General features: G+C 39.3%; 1 protein-coding gene across 1 annotated transcript; it reads right to left on the bottom strand.

Moving 5' to 3' along the window:
• Window positions 1-439: 439 nt before the first annotated feature.
• On the bottom strand, window positions 440-14,169 carry LOC127646184 (selenocysteine-specific elongation factor-like). Its single transcript, XM_052129673.1, has 7 exons — window positions 13,610-14,169; window positions 11,211-11,418; window positions 10,887-10,983; window positions 10,573-10,737; window positions 6,530-7,150; window positions 6,277-6,433; window positions 440-1,604 (listed from the first exon to the last, which is right to left on the bottom strand). The coding sequence occupies exons 1-7, from the start codon at window positions 13,917-13,919 to the stop codon at window positions 1,423-1,425; spliced, it is 1,740 nt and encodes a 579-aa protein (XP_051985633.1). The 5' UTR covers window positions 13,920-14,169; the 3' UTR covers window positions 440-1,422.
• Window positions 14,170-14,200: the final 31 nt, after the last annotated feature.

Here is a 14,200-nt window from a genome sequence, read left to right as displayed (position 1 = left end):
CAACACAGTGTGGGGGCAAGCTTGGGATTTTTTTTAAAGCCCTAACCCTAAATATGAGCAATAGAAACAGAGATGCTTGCCTTCGCAAGTACCACTAATGGCTTCTCCTGAATCTGGGGGTACTACTGCCCTCTACATGTTTGACATAGTTTTTGCAGCATCTACATACAGTCTATAAAACTAAAGAGTGGGGGGAGAGAACAAGTCTGCAAAATAAAGTACTTTTTGAAGCAGCAAACTTGAGATCATATAAAATAATTAATAATTGCCCAAACACATTGTCAACTGCCTGTGCTGATGAAAGTCGATAATGTTAATGTCAGTGGTAACTCGAACATTGAGCATGACTTTACCCCACAATTTGGGCTCATCTCAAGGTCAGTGTAAGTCCAGGGGTCAGGAAGAAGTCTTACGTTTTTATTCCTGTTTTTTTTCCCTCTCTTTATTTTTGGTTCAGTTATATAGTTAGATATCAACATATCTTTCTGTTAGAGTAAATGTGAGTACTATACATCATCATGTGACAGCACATTTGATAGTCAAAGTAAAAAAAAGCATGTAAGAGAGTTGACAAGCAGTTACCAAGGTTTCCATTACTTCAAAAACTGTTATTGGCAATTTTATCAATAACAATAAAGGCTTTGTTCTTACCTACCTGGTGACGGACACAAACAGGGAAGTATCACTCTACAGATGGCATTTAGTATTTTAGTAACACCTGTTATTGAATGCTGGCATTTTGAAACTAATTTGCCTAAGCAGACCCTCTCAAGTTGTCAAACTGAAACAGGAATAGGCATACAAATCTGTAAAGCAAATTGGTAAACAATAAAGGTCATTGTAGGTCATTCGCTTTTCCTTTCTCTCTCTCGCTCTCTCTTATTACTTGCATGTATGTTTTGGAATCATACATGCAAAATTAAAAACACACAATTGAGTAATGAAGAAAATGTACATTTATAAATGGGATTACTGAGGGTAGGGTGTGTGGAAACGTAATTTGCACAAGATTTACAAAGAAAAATATTTGACTAAACATACAGCCTGCGCTAAAGCCATGTCTAAAGAACCCTCTCGCTATGCTAACACAAAGACACACACGCTTGCATATCAAATATAATTACCTGGTTTAACTAATGGATATTTTTCATTAGCAAGCACATACCAGCATCTGTCGGAATGGGAAAGCTGTGTTGTGAACATTACATCATTTATCTTTTTAATTAATTTGAATAGTTTATTTTTCCAAATGTAACTAGGATGTGAGAAATAAAGATAACATAATAGAAAACTTGTACAAAAGTTTCAAGCTCCATATCTCAGACATTAGTTTACACTCAGCGCCTGATCAGAACAATTTCTGTTAAACTTCCCCTTAAAGCTCTACTTAAGTGGTTTCTTCAAGAACGATCAATGTTAGGATCAGGACTGCACCATCTTTTTATGGGGGTCATAAATATAGCGTTTGAAGTTCAGGTGAATAGTGACTGGCTGAGAGTCTGGTTTGGTTTCCTCTGATTTGGATGATTCATTTTTTGTTCCACCTTTGCCCTTCTTCTTAGAGGAAGAGGATAGAAGCTGTTTGGTTTCTTCTTTCAGCCCCTCTAAAAGAAGAGAAAGACAGAGTTGGAGTGTTGGGCATTCATGAACAAAGGGCATACTAGATAGAATACATACTTCATGTTCTGCTTTAAATACTTATACTTAAAGCAGGAATTAAATAAATGGTTATAAATCTGTGTTCCACCACAGGCCTCCAGTTACTTTCTGATAGACAGTAAAAATAGTTTCCCATAAAATAATATTCCGGGTTCAATACAAGTTAACCTCAATCGACAGGATGTGTGGCATAATATTGATTATCACAAAAAAATATTTTTACTTGCCCCTACTTTTCTTTAAAAAAAGCAAAAATAGGGGGTCACGTGATGCCATGCGAGGAGCAGACGTGTAAATGACAGGCTCTGCACACTTATCTAGTTTTTAATTATTTTCATGTTATAATCCGGTGAGAGTCGATACACCCAGCTATATAGTTGCTCTTTAAGGTAAACATGGCAAAAAAGTCAGAATCCTCAGGCTCTGGAGACATTAAAAGACACTTACGTGCTCAGGCTGAATCCTCTGACGGCCTGCGGACCAGGGACTCGGTTTGGATGGTGAAGCAGGAGAAAACAAGCATCCAACTGTCCAACTGTCCAACATGTCTGTGATGCTGACAAAGGTTTTTGCTGACTTGGAGGATCTCGCTGTAATACGTCAATTGATAACAGCGATGGAAACTAAATTCTCTTGAGTTGGTTACAAGATTAGCAGATGTGGATTGATTATCTGGAGTCATTGGAAAGGGAATTTTCCGCTAATCCCTAGTGACCAAGATAGACGTGGAAAGCATTTTGGAACATTTGGAAGATCTTGAAAATAGGAGCCAACGAAATAACATGCAGATTGTTGGAATTCCTGAGCATGAAGGAGGCAGAGAAATGGTGAAATTCCTAGACGAGCTCTTCCCGAGTCTACTCGACATAACAGGCCACAAGCTGGAAATCGGGCGAGCTCACAGAGTCCCGCTCGCAGATCTGCTGAGGGGGACAGGCCCCGATCAATTCTGGCCAAATTTCTGACATCACCTGATCACCTGCTTTCTTGGAAGAATTACAATGTTTTCTTGTTCCCGGACTTTGCGAATTCGACAAGAGAGAAACACGATCGATTCAAGGAATGTAAGAGACTCTTACTTCAGCGGAAGATTGCTTTTGCACTGATGTTTCCGGCCAAACTGAGAATAGATACTAAATTTTTCCGCAAAGTATTTACGTGTCCCAAGCAAGCACTGTCCTTCATAGAATCAATGTGTCAATAAAGCTTGGAAGAGCCAGGATATCTTTTAATATAACTCCGATTGTGTTTGGCTGAAAGAAGAAAGTTATATACATCTAGGATGGCTTGAGGGTGAGAAAATGATGGGATAATTTTCATTTTTGGGTGAACTAACCCTTTAAGTTTAATTCAGTAAAGAAATTCAAGTGTTTTTGTCTTGTTTTCCATTTAAAATGGTCTAAAAATCCTTAAAACAAGATACATTTTCTTGAGAAGCAACATATAAAATATTTAGATTTGCTTAAACAGACAATTAAAATTTTTGTCGGCATTTTTTTTTATTGTCGACGTTATCGATAATGTCGACTAATCGTTTCAGCCCTACAGGATGTGTAAAAATATCTTGCAGATATTTGGCAAAATTTGAAGGTAGGGACTATACATTTTTTTCATCAGTTCATAAGATTTATTCTGGAATAGATTTTTTTTGTATATCCAAGTCCCTCGTTTCATCTGTTGTGGATTGCTCAATTGGAAACATCTCGTATTATCCGTATAGTCTCGGATCGTGCCCTGGTGAGTTTAGAAGTGTTGCCACATATGGAGAAAAATAAATCATATAGTTTGGGCTTTAATGTATACCTTTTGCAAAATCCTGATTTCCAACAAATGTTAAAGACTGAAATCAATGTTTATATGGAGACCAACTGGTCCTCAGTATCCTCTGTGGGCTTGGCTTGGGAAGCACTTAAGGAGGTTCTTAAGGGTCGGATCATACAGTATGCCTCAATAATCAAAAAATCCAAAGCACGAGAACTCGGGCAGAGAATAATAAAAGTGCAGAGGCAGAGCTGAAGCACCGAATGTCATCAGATGGCCTCAGAGAATTGGCCCGATTGAAATACATATATAAGTAATATAATGTAAGTAAAAACACAGTAAGAGTTTTGGTTATCCAGGGCAAGAAAGTTATATTTTGACAATGCAGGGAAGCTTTTGGCTAGATATGTAAAGCACAGAGAGCTTACCATCCCCACAGTGAAATCTGCTGGTTGTGAAATTTTACCTTGGCCATTGATATTAATAATGCCTTTAAAGAGTTCTATCTTGATCTATATAGTTCCACATCTTCATCTACTGATGAAGTTATTAGAAACATTAGAACTCCCTAAAATGGATGATTGAGCAAAAGAATGATCTTGATTCTGAGATAACTTTGGAGGAACTCGACGATGTAATTAAGGCCTTACCTACTGGCAAGGCTCCGGGGCCAGATGGTTTTGCCGCTGAATTTTTTAGATCTTATGCTACAGAACTGGCTCCACTTTTGTTAGAAGTTTAAACGGAATCATTAAAGAATGGAAAGCTTCTGCCAACCATGACACAAGCCCGGATCAGTCTGATTCTGAAAAAGGACAAAGATCCAAACGAGTGTAAAAGTTAACATCCAATTTCCCTGATCCAGCTTGATGTAATCATTTTGTCAAAAATTCTAGCTAATCGATTATGACATCTCTTATACATATAGATCAAGTGGGGTTTATTCTGGTCGCAGCTCTTCTAATAACAGGCGTTTTATCAATATCATGTGGTTAGTGGTGAATGATCAGACTCTGCCATCTCAATTGGATGCCAAAAAGGCGTTTGATATGGTAGAATGGGATTATCTTTTTAAGATTTTGGAAATGCATGGGTTTGGGAGTATGATTATTTGTTCGATCAAGTTACTTTATAGACACCCTGTAGCAGCGGTACAAACAAATTGATTAATTTGTTAAATTTAAAACACACCCACCTGCTGGCAATGCCAGAGACATAACCCTTGTCTTTTGGGGGTGTGTTGAGATACAGAAGTTTTGGTTAAAGGTTCAGAGTCTGGTGTGCGATGTGTACGGGTATAATTTTGCCCCAGAATCTGTATCTTGGGAGATTGGGCGGTCATCGACATTGAAAGTAGACACATATATAGTTGGGTCTTAACCAGTGTCATGATCGTCAGGCAGATCATTTTAAGGGGCTGGAGCACCCTCTTTTCAGGAGTGATGCTCGGAGATGGGAAGGGTGGTGGCCTTTAAGGAATTTAGAAGAATGGAGAGGTACAACATATTTGTGGAGAAATGGGGTGGGTATATGTCATTTATGGATATGCGATTATTATTATTATTTTGTTTTATTTATCGATTTATTTTTATTGTGCGTGTGTGTGTGTCTATATCAATTGAGACCACTGTGATGTTGTTGGGGTCATTTTGGGATTGGGAGGGGTAATAGTGGGGGTTAAGATTGATTCTATGTATATATATGTTTTGTTTTATGGTGTTCATATATGTGAATCAATAAAAACATTTTAATTTGAAAGAAAAAAAAAAAAAAGAAAAAATATGGTTTACTTACAATGGAAGTGAATGGGGCCAATTTGTAAATGTTAAAATACACACTGTAAACAATAAACAATATGCGTGTTAACAATATTTTAGTGTGAAAAAAATCACTTACTAACCATTTGTGTAAAGTTAGAACCAATTTTACAACTTTGTTGCCATGATGATGTAATGTCAAGTTGTCAACAAACCCTAAAACAACTGTAAAAATTCAGATTAAAAACAACTTTACAGCTCAAATAATTATGAGTTTTAACAGAAGAATTAATGTAAGTGCTTTTATAAAATTATAAGCTGCACAATTCTGTCTTTAGACCCTTCAAACATTGGCCCCATTCACTTCCATTGTAAATGCCTCACTCTAACCTAAATTTTTGCTTTTTTTTAAAGAAAAGGAGGGGCGAGTCGAATTTGTTTTTGTGTGGTAATCAACATTATGCCATTAATGCTGTCGACAGAGCTTAACTTGTATCGAACTTAAAATATTCCTTTAATAACAGTAATACAGAGAAATTAAGCAGTGTTCAGAAACCTGTCTGAAAATAGGTTAGGAATGATATTTGAAATTGATGCAAAAATAACACAAACTAAATGTAACCTTTCAAATAAGAATGTGACAAAGTCAGTGCTACTCACTAATTCAGTACAATAATTGTACAAATAGAGCAATAGTAATAACAATTTTAAGTATTTCCATTTTCCAATTTTTATTCTGATTGATTAAACCATGGATGGATTTATTAAAAGGGCGTTACACCAAGACTTTTTCAATGTTTTACACAAAAATGTAATTTGTAACAAAAAGTAACAACATTATGAAGAAAAAAAAATCTGGTATGAGAATGTAGTTCCTTCAGAGGGGATTGTGTGTGCTCTAATGTATGCATGTATGTGTGTGTGGCTTTCACTGATTGAGTGTGTGGTTGTATAAAATAGAAAGAGGAGGAAATGAAGAGTCAAAGAGAAAGTAAGGGAGAGGCAAAGCCTACGTATACCTTATTTATGTTTATGTGGCTGGTGAAGTCTACGGCCTGGTACATGTAAGTGTAAGTTAGAGTTCCTTTGTCTTTTTTACCTGGTATTCTGATTTTGATCTTTCCACTCTGGCCGAAACTCCCTTCAATGTATCCTGTCTCTCCAGTTGACAGTGTAACTTTTAAGCCCACAAACAGATGAAGGTTGGTCTCCTTCTTAAACAGGTTTCGACCAATTACAGTGTAGTCATCTGTCACCTGACCAAAGATAAGGAGAAATTGTCCAAACCTGATAAGAATAAAAATATAAATACTGTATTAACTACTTGAGGGAAAATACATGTGGCTAGTTACCCGCTCCACAGCTCCTTCTTTCTGCTTGTCTTTGCTGATTTTGAGCCGAGGCAGTGTGGTCTCAGTGTAGTTTTTGTCCTCGAACCCTTCCAATAGCTTTCCGTGAAAGGCAAGCCTGCATGTATTACCGTGGATATCTGAGTCCAGCCGTGACCCAATCACTAAGCAAAGTGATGGACATGTGACCGGACGTTCAAACTCAAGTAACGCCCATTGTTGTGGTTCTCTTCTCTCACCCTCTGTCAAATACTCATCTAGATGGTGAAACTCCCAATCAAATGAGAAAGACTTTGAGCTTTGCTCCTGAGAGTTGAGGCTACCATCTCCTGATTTGTTGTTGGGAAGAACTCGATTGAAGAATGAGATACGCCCCATAACAGTTTCGTGTCCAACGGTAATGTGGTACTTTGCACGGCTGCTAAGTGCTCCACGATAGTATTCAATCTTTTGAACGGATATAATAGCAGCGTAAAGAGTTTGCAATGAACCTGGTGTGCATACTACACCTCGTTCCAGTAGCTTTGGGTCAAACTGTGTCACACATACACCAACCCGATCCCCTTGCATGGCACTAGGAACTGGCTTACGAAACATCTGCACAGATTTCACCTTGCGGGTTACCTGAAGAATCAAATATAAGAATTATGGAACCGATTAAGTCAATCAACAATAGTGCTGAACACTTATGTCTGAGCGTAGGTTAGTAGTCTTATTCAAACCTCTGAAAAGATTGTGATTAAAAGAAAAACACCATACCTAATCAAACACTTCAGAATCTGACTTGACCCCAAGGCTCAGACAATCACTTATGCCTTTTAGAATTCAAATATACTTTGATACTCCTTTATAATGTATTCTTACTGGCCAAACCCAGTTTGAAATCGATCATACAATTAAGATATTTATCTTTCTAAATGCATTTTTGCAGTATGCATCTGTATATACACTCACTGAGCACTTTATTAGGAACACCAGTATGCATACCGGTACTTATGCGATTATCTAATCAGCCAATCATGTGGCAGTAAGGCAATGCATAAAATTATGCAAGTACGGGTCAGAAGCTTCAGTTAATGATTCATCAACCATTAGAATGGGGAAAAAATGTGATCTCAGTGATTTTGACAGTGACATGATTGTTCGTGCCAGACAGGCTGGTTTGAGTGTTGCTGTAACTGCTGTTCATGCACAACAGTCTCTAGAGTTCACTCAGAATGGTGCCAAAAACAAAAAACACCCAGTAAGCCGCAGTTTTGTGGATGGCAATGCCTTGTTGATTAGAGAAGTCAACGGAGAATGGCCAGACTGGTTCAAGCTGACAGAAAGACTACAGTAACTCAGATAACAACTCTGTACAATTGTAGTGAACAGAATACCATCTCAGAATCACACCATCATCACACCATCTCAGAACCACACCGCCCTCGCGGAGAGTGCACTCGCGACTGACGCTACAGAGGTTGATTCACTCTCCGTCTCTGTTGTGGATGTAACCCGATCATTCCGACGGGTGAACATCCGTAAAGCCGCGGGTCCAGACGGCATTCGGGCCGCGTCATCAGAGCGTGCTGCGAATCAACTGGCTGGTGTTTTTACGGACATTTTCAATCTGTCCCTCTCCCTGTCTGTAGTCCCCACATGCTTCAAAACATCAACCATTGTGCCTGTACCGAAGCAAGCTATAATCACATGCTTAAATGACTGGCGTCCTGTTGCTCTGACCCCCATCATCAGCAAATGCTTCGAGAGGTTAATCAGAGATCACATCTGCTCTGTTCTGCCCCCTCTTTGGACCCATTGCAGTTTGCCTACCGCAACAACCGCTCCACTGATGATGCCATTGCATCTACAATACACACTGCTCTCTCCCACCTGGAAGAAAGGAACACATATGTGAGAATGCTGTTTGTAGACTTCAGCTCAGCATTCAACACCATAGTGCCCTCCAAGCTTGATGAGAAACTCCGGGCTCTGGGCTTAAACAGCTCGCTGTGCAGCTGGACCCTGGATTTCCTGTCAGGCAGACGTCAGGTGGTTAGAATGGGCAGCAACACCTCCTCATCACTGACCCTCAACACTGGAGCCCCGCAGGGCTGTGTTCTCAGCCCACTCCTGTATTCCCTGTACACACATGACTGTGTGGCAACACATAGCTCCAATGCCATCATTAAGTTTGCTGACGATACGACGGTGGTAGGTCTGATCACTGACAATGATGAAAGAGCCTACAGAGAGGAGGTGCACACTCTGACACGCTGGTGTCAGGAGCACAACCTCTCCTCAACGTCAGTAAAACCAAGGAGCTTGTTGTGGACTTCAGGAAGAAAGACGGAGAACACAGCCCCATCACCATCAATGGAGCACCGGTGGAGAGAGTCAGCAGCTTCAAGTTCCTCGGTGTCCACATTACTGAGGAACTCACATGGTCCGGCCCACACTGAGGCCGTTGTGAAGAAGGCTCACCAGCCTCTTCTTCCTGAGACGGCTGAGGAAGTTTGGAATGAACCACCACATCCTCACACGGTTCTACACCAGCACTGTAGAGAGCATCCTGACTGGCTGCATCACCGCCTGGTACGGCAATAGCACCAAGCACAACTGCAAAGCCCTGCAAAGGGTGGTGCAAACTGCCAGGAACATCATCGGAGGTGAGCTTCCTCCCTCCAGGACATATACACCAGGCGGTGTGTGAAAAAGCTCGGAGGATCATCAGAGACTCCAGTCACCCAAGTCATGGGCTGTTCTCACTGCTACCATCAGGCAGGCGGTATCGCAGCATCAGGACCCGCACCAGCCGACTACATGATAGCTTTTTCCCCAAGCAATCAGACTGTTGAACTCTTGATCTATCAGGATCAATAATTAGCACTGCACTTTATTCAGCTATAATCTCACACTGGACTGTCAACATATTCTCCTCAATACAACTGCTATATATATATATATATACACATATATATTTCATATACTCCCACTTATTGTATTGTATTGTATATTCTGTTCTATATTCTGCATTGTATATAATTATTGTGTTGTGTAAGTATGTGTACATCTGATTTGTAAATTGTTTTGTGTAAGTATGTGTACATTTGATATGTAAATTGTTTTGTGTAAGTATGTGTACATTTGATATGTAAATTGTTTTGTGTAAGTATGTGTACATTTGATATGTAAATTGTTTTGTGTAAATATGTTGTTTATTGTAATTGGTATATGTCTCGTCACTGTCATGACTGCTATGTTGCTCGGAACTGCACACAAGAATTTCACCTACTGTTGCACTTGTGTACATGGTAGTGTGACAATAAAGTGATTTGATTTGATTTGATTTGATTTGAATGAACAAAATGTCAAACTTTGAGTTGGATGGGCTACAACAGCAGAAGACCACGTAGGGTTCCATTCTGTCAGTCAAGAACAGAAAGCTGAGGCTGCAGTGGGCACAAGCTCACCAAAATGGACAGTAGAAGACTGGAAAAACGTAGCGTAATCTGTGTGGGGAATGTTTTCTAGGTACACTTTGGGCCCGTTAATACCAATCAATCGTCGCTTTAATGCCACAGACTATTTGAGTATTGTTGCTGACCATGTGCATCCCATCATGGCCACAATTTACAGATCTACCAATGGCTACTTTCATCATGATAATGCACCATGTCACAATGCAAAAGTCATCTCAAACTATTTTCATGAACATGATTATGAGTTCACTGCTTAAGTGGCCTTCTCAGTCACCAGATCTGAATCCAATAGATCACTTTTGGGATGTGGTAGAACAGGAGACTCGCAACATGACTGTGCAGCTGACAAATCTGCATAAATGCATGATGCAATCATGTCAACATGGACCAGAATCTCAAAGGAATGTTTAGAACATCTTGTGGAATCCATGCCACGAAGAATTGAGAATTGTTTTGAGAGCAAAGGGAGGCCCTACCCAGTATTAGTATATTGTTCCTAATAAAGTGCTCAGTGAGTATATATATGTATCATTTTTAAGCACAAGTCTCTTTATGATGTGTAGATGTATTTTAGTAGCATACCTTTAGAGCAGGTATCTCCACAGTATCATTCACACAGAGCAAACCTTGGAGGATGGTGCCAGTAATGACGGTTCCTTGACCACGGATGGAGAAACAGTGATCTACAGCCATCAGAAGAGAACCTGATGGATCTCTACGAGGAAGGAAAGCCTGGGCCTTCAGTAACTAAACACATATAGACAAAGACACCCTCAAAAATATTGTCCACATTTATCAACACGTCTGCCACCAAGCAGTCATTTTATAAATTATCTTTCAGAGGAAAACACAATTTTGAACCCCTGCTTTTGAGAATGCTACACCCACTAACTCACTTCTATGAGTTCAGTGATTCCTTGTGCCTCCTCTGTATCAGGGGCCTCTGGACCACCAGGCTTTGCTGCCACAGCTATTACAGTGCAGCCTTTAAATCTGCCAAACAATAAAATAAAAGTCTGAACATTTTCAAGATGGCAACTCTGTGAAATCATCCCAAAATCAAGAAAATGTAGACCAGATCAGCAATTAATCCACCTTAGACAAATATGGAAATTAATACTGGTCTTTTCAGGAGGGCGAGCATGAAAGTCTATAAAAACAAACAATTAAAGAAAACCACTAAATGAAGAATGTGTCTTGAGATGTGAGCTTGAAAGTACCTAGTGTTCTCAAGGGTTTTGTGCATCCTCTTGGTCATCTTGTCTATGGCCGCCTGTCTCTTGTCACTAGGCAACAGGTCTGTTTTGTTGAGGATAACAACCATGCGGGAACAGGTGAGTTGGCCAATCAAAAGGCACTCTGCTGTTTGTGTTTGCATACCTTTCACAACATCAACCACCAACATCATCAGGTCAATGATCTGAGCACCTGAATCCAAGCATACAAAGACACACACACAAGCACACACCGATAAAAAAGTAAATAGTAAGTAAAACACACAATAAAATTTGTGAATTGAGGAGAGAAAACAAGAATGGTGTAAAAACCTTGTTAGAGACCCGTAGGTTCACAAAATCAACGTTTGGCAAAAAAGAAGATATTTCTTCCTCTACCTTGATTTCCCCATCCTTTCCTGGTTACAATTTGATGTCATTGTGTATGCAAGAAAAACTTAAGTCTGGCTAAATCTTTCCCTCTCAGTACCGAGTAATTATTGACATTAAATTGGAGTATACAAATAGTTGTGATTGTGTATGGCGCTGTCCATGTTTTATATATTCTATCTACGGTACATTGAGTGACAGCATCTGATGATCACATGTTGACAAAATTATGTTATTCTTTGTTCTAAATGTTAAAAGCGGGGTTCTTCTAAAGGCATTTTAATTATTCAATGCATATATCTTTATTTACTCTCATCTATCGCTTGTTGTGATGCTTATCATGAAAAGCAGATTAGCAGGTCTTGCCTTCTAGTGTCAGAGCTTGATTTAACCCTCAGAGATCCAATTATTGATATGATTATATTTTTTGGGTGATTTTAGGTAGTCATTTTTTTTGGTGAGGTGAATTTTGTGTAACTTTAACAAGCTGTGTCATTTAATTGTGATTTCCCCCACCAAACTGTTATTGTGATACAGTTCAGGTACTGTTATGTGTATTTTTTATTCATTTTATTAAATGAAAATATGTATCATTTAATTTATTTAAAAAATGTTGCAATTCAGCTACAGTGGATCTCGGAGTGTTAATATGTTCAAATACTGTACAATTGCAGGAAAACACATGCACCACCATCTGATCATATGCGGTAGTGCTGGAGTCCAAAATGCCTTGACAGCAGTGTCAGAATATTTATTTTACATTAAGGGGGCACTATTTTCCCTCTGGATTTTATTTTCAAGGGCATTTTTACCTTTATAAGTGTATATTTTTTTATGACAATTTTATACATAATGTGTCTCATACATTAATGTCCAATACGTCTACGGCGGCTGTGGCTCAGGTGGTAGAGCGGGTCGGCTGCTAATCGCAGGATTGTCAGATCGATTCCCAGCCCACACAACTACACATGCCGAAGTGTCCTTGGACAAGACACTGAACCCAAGTTGCTCCCAGTGGCAGGCTAGCACCTTGCATGGCAGCTCTGCCGCCATTGGTGTATGAGTGTGTGTGTGTGTGAATGGGTGACTGGGACACAGTGTAAAGTGCTTTGGAAACCTCAAATGTTAAATAAAAGTGCAGACCATTTACTATTTACTTAGTACACCCAAACATGAAAATTCTCTCATCATTTACTCACCCTCATGCCATCCCAGATGTGAATGACTTTCTTTCTTCTGCAGAACACACACAGACACACACACACACACACACACACACAAAAAGATTTTTAGAAGAATATCTCAGCTCTGTTTGTCCATACAATGCAATATTTAAGTATTTTTTTTTTTACTATAAATACTCCTCCCTGCACGGTAGGTGGCAATATGCATGAAGAATGTGTATTGCCAAAACAAAAGAAGAAGTGAAAGTGGAGATTTATAGTAAAAATTACTTAAATATTAATCTGTTTCTGACCCATGCTTATCATATTGCTTCTGAAAAATATGGATTTAAACACTGGAGCCCTATGGATTACTTTTATTCTAACTTTGTGATTTTGGAGCTTCAAAATTTTGGTACCCGTTCACTTGCATTGTATGGACCTACAGAGCTGAAATATTCTTCTAAAATCGTTGAAAGAAAGTCACACACCTGGGATGACATAAGGGTGAGTAAAAGATGAGAGTAATGTCATTTTTGGGTGACCTATTCCTTTAAGATTTTAATCAATATATATTTTTGATGGCATTTTTATTTATTAAAAGCTGTAAGTAATATGTAATATGCTTATGCAAATTTTACATAAATTGATTCACTTTTTTAAAAATGAATTAAACTGACTTTTCTGCAGTACAGCCTATTATATGCTAATTAAATGACAAATTCTGACTAATATGCCCATATCAATATATTCAAACAGCCCCTTCTGCTTACACCCTGTCACGCTTAGTACTTGACCCGTAAACAACATTAATCTGAATATGATTCATATTAAACCATGTTGCTCACTCACCCCCGATGATAGTGCGTATGAGGGAGGCATGACCCGGGCAGTCGACCAGCGTGAACTGCAGACTGTCGTATTCTCGGTCCGCGCAGGCCTCCCTCAGGTGCTCTGGTAAGGGCACAGTAAACGCACTGAACCCGAGATCCAGCGTGATGCCTCGCTCTTTGGACTGAGGGTTCTTGTCGAATGCTGCAGTGGAAGCGGTGCTGCTCAGCGCCCGGGCAAGCGACGTTTTGCCGCTGTCCACATGTCCGAGAACACCGACGTTAAAGTTGAGAGTTTTCTGGAGATTGGAGCAGTTACCATGATCTGCCATGACTGGTCCAGCAAGTCTGTTCCAGAATGAGTGAGTAGACTTTGGACTGTTGACTGTAAGTTACGCTGTTGTTTTCAGTCCCACCGGCTCAATATTAAACTTTCAATAAAGCAAATAACTGTAACTGGTTGGAATTTAGTTATAATCACTTTCGTATTGACGTGATAAATTAAATTACATGATAAACACCTTAAATTATTCTTTCTGAATCCAGCAAACTTAGCAGAAATTTGACAGCGATTTTTTTTCTGCGCTGGGGAAAATTAAACCCTGACGCGCAA

Source organism: Xyrauchen texanus, chromosome 7 (genome assembly GCF_025860055.1).
Source record: "Xyrauchen texanus isolate HMW12.3.18 chromosome 7, RBS_HiC_50CHRs, whole genome shotgun sequence".
Classification (NCBI taxonomy): Eukaryota; Metazoa; Chordata; class Actinopteri; order Cypriniformes; family Catostomidae; genus Xyrauchen; species Xyrauchen texanus.
This window is presented reverse-complemented; position numbering and strand designations above follow the sequence as displayed.

Excerpts from the sequence above, each read along its gene's own strand:
- LOC127646184 (XM_052129673.1), bottom strand. The coding sequence starts at position 13,919 with ATGGCAGATCATGGTAACTGCTCCAATCTCCAGAAAACTCTCAACTTT. Across the intron at positions 10,984-11,210 it reads AAAACCCTTGAGAACACTAG|ATTTAAAGGCTGCACTGTAA; the intron begins GTACTTTCAAGC and ends ATTGTTTGGCAG. Across the intron at positions 6,434-6,529 it reads AAGAAGGAGCTGTGGAGCGG|GTGACAGATGACTACACTGT; the intron begins GTAACTAGCCAC and ends ATCTTTGGTCAG.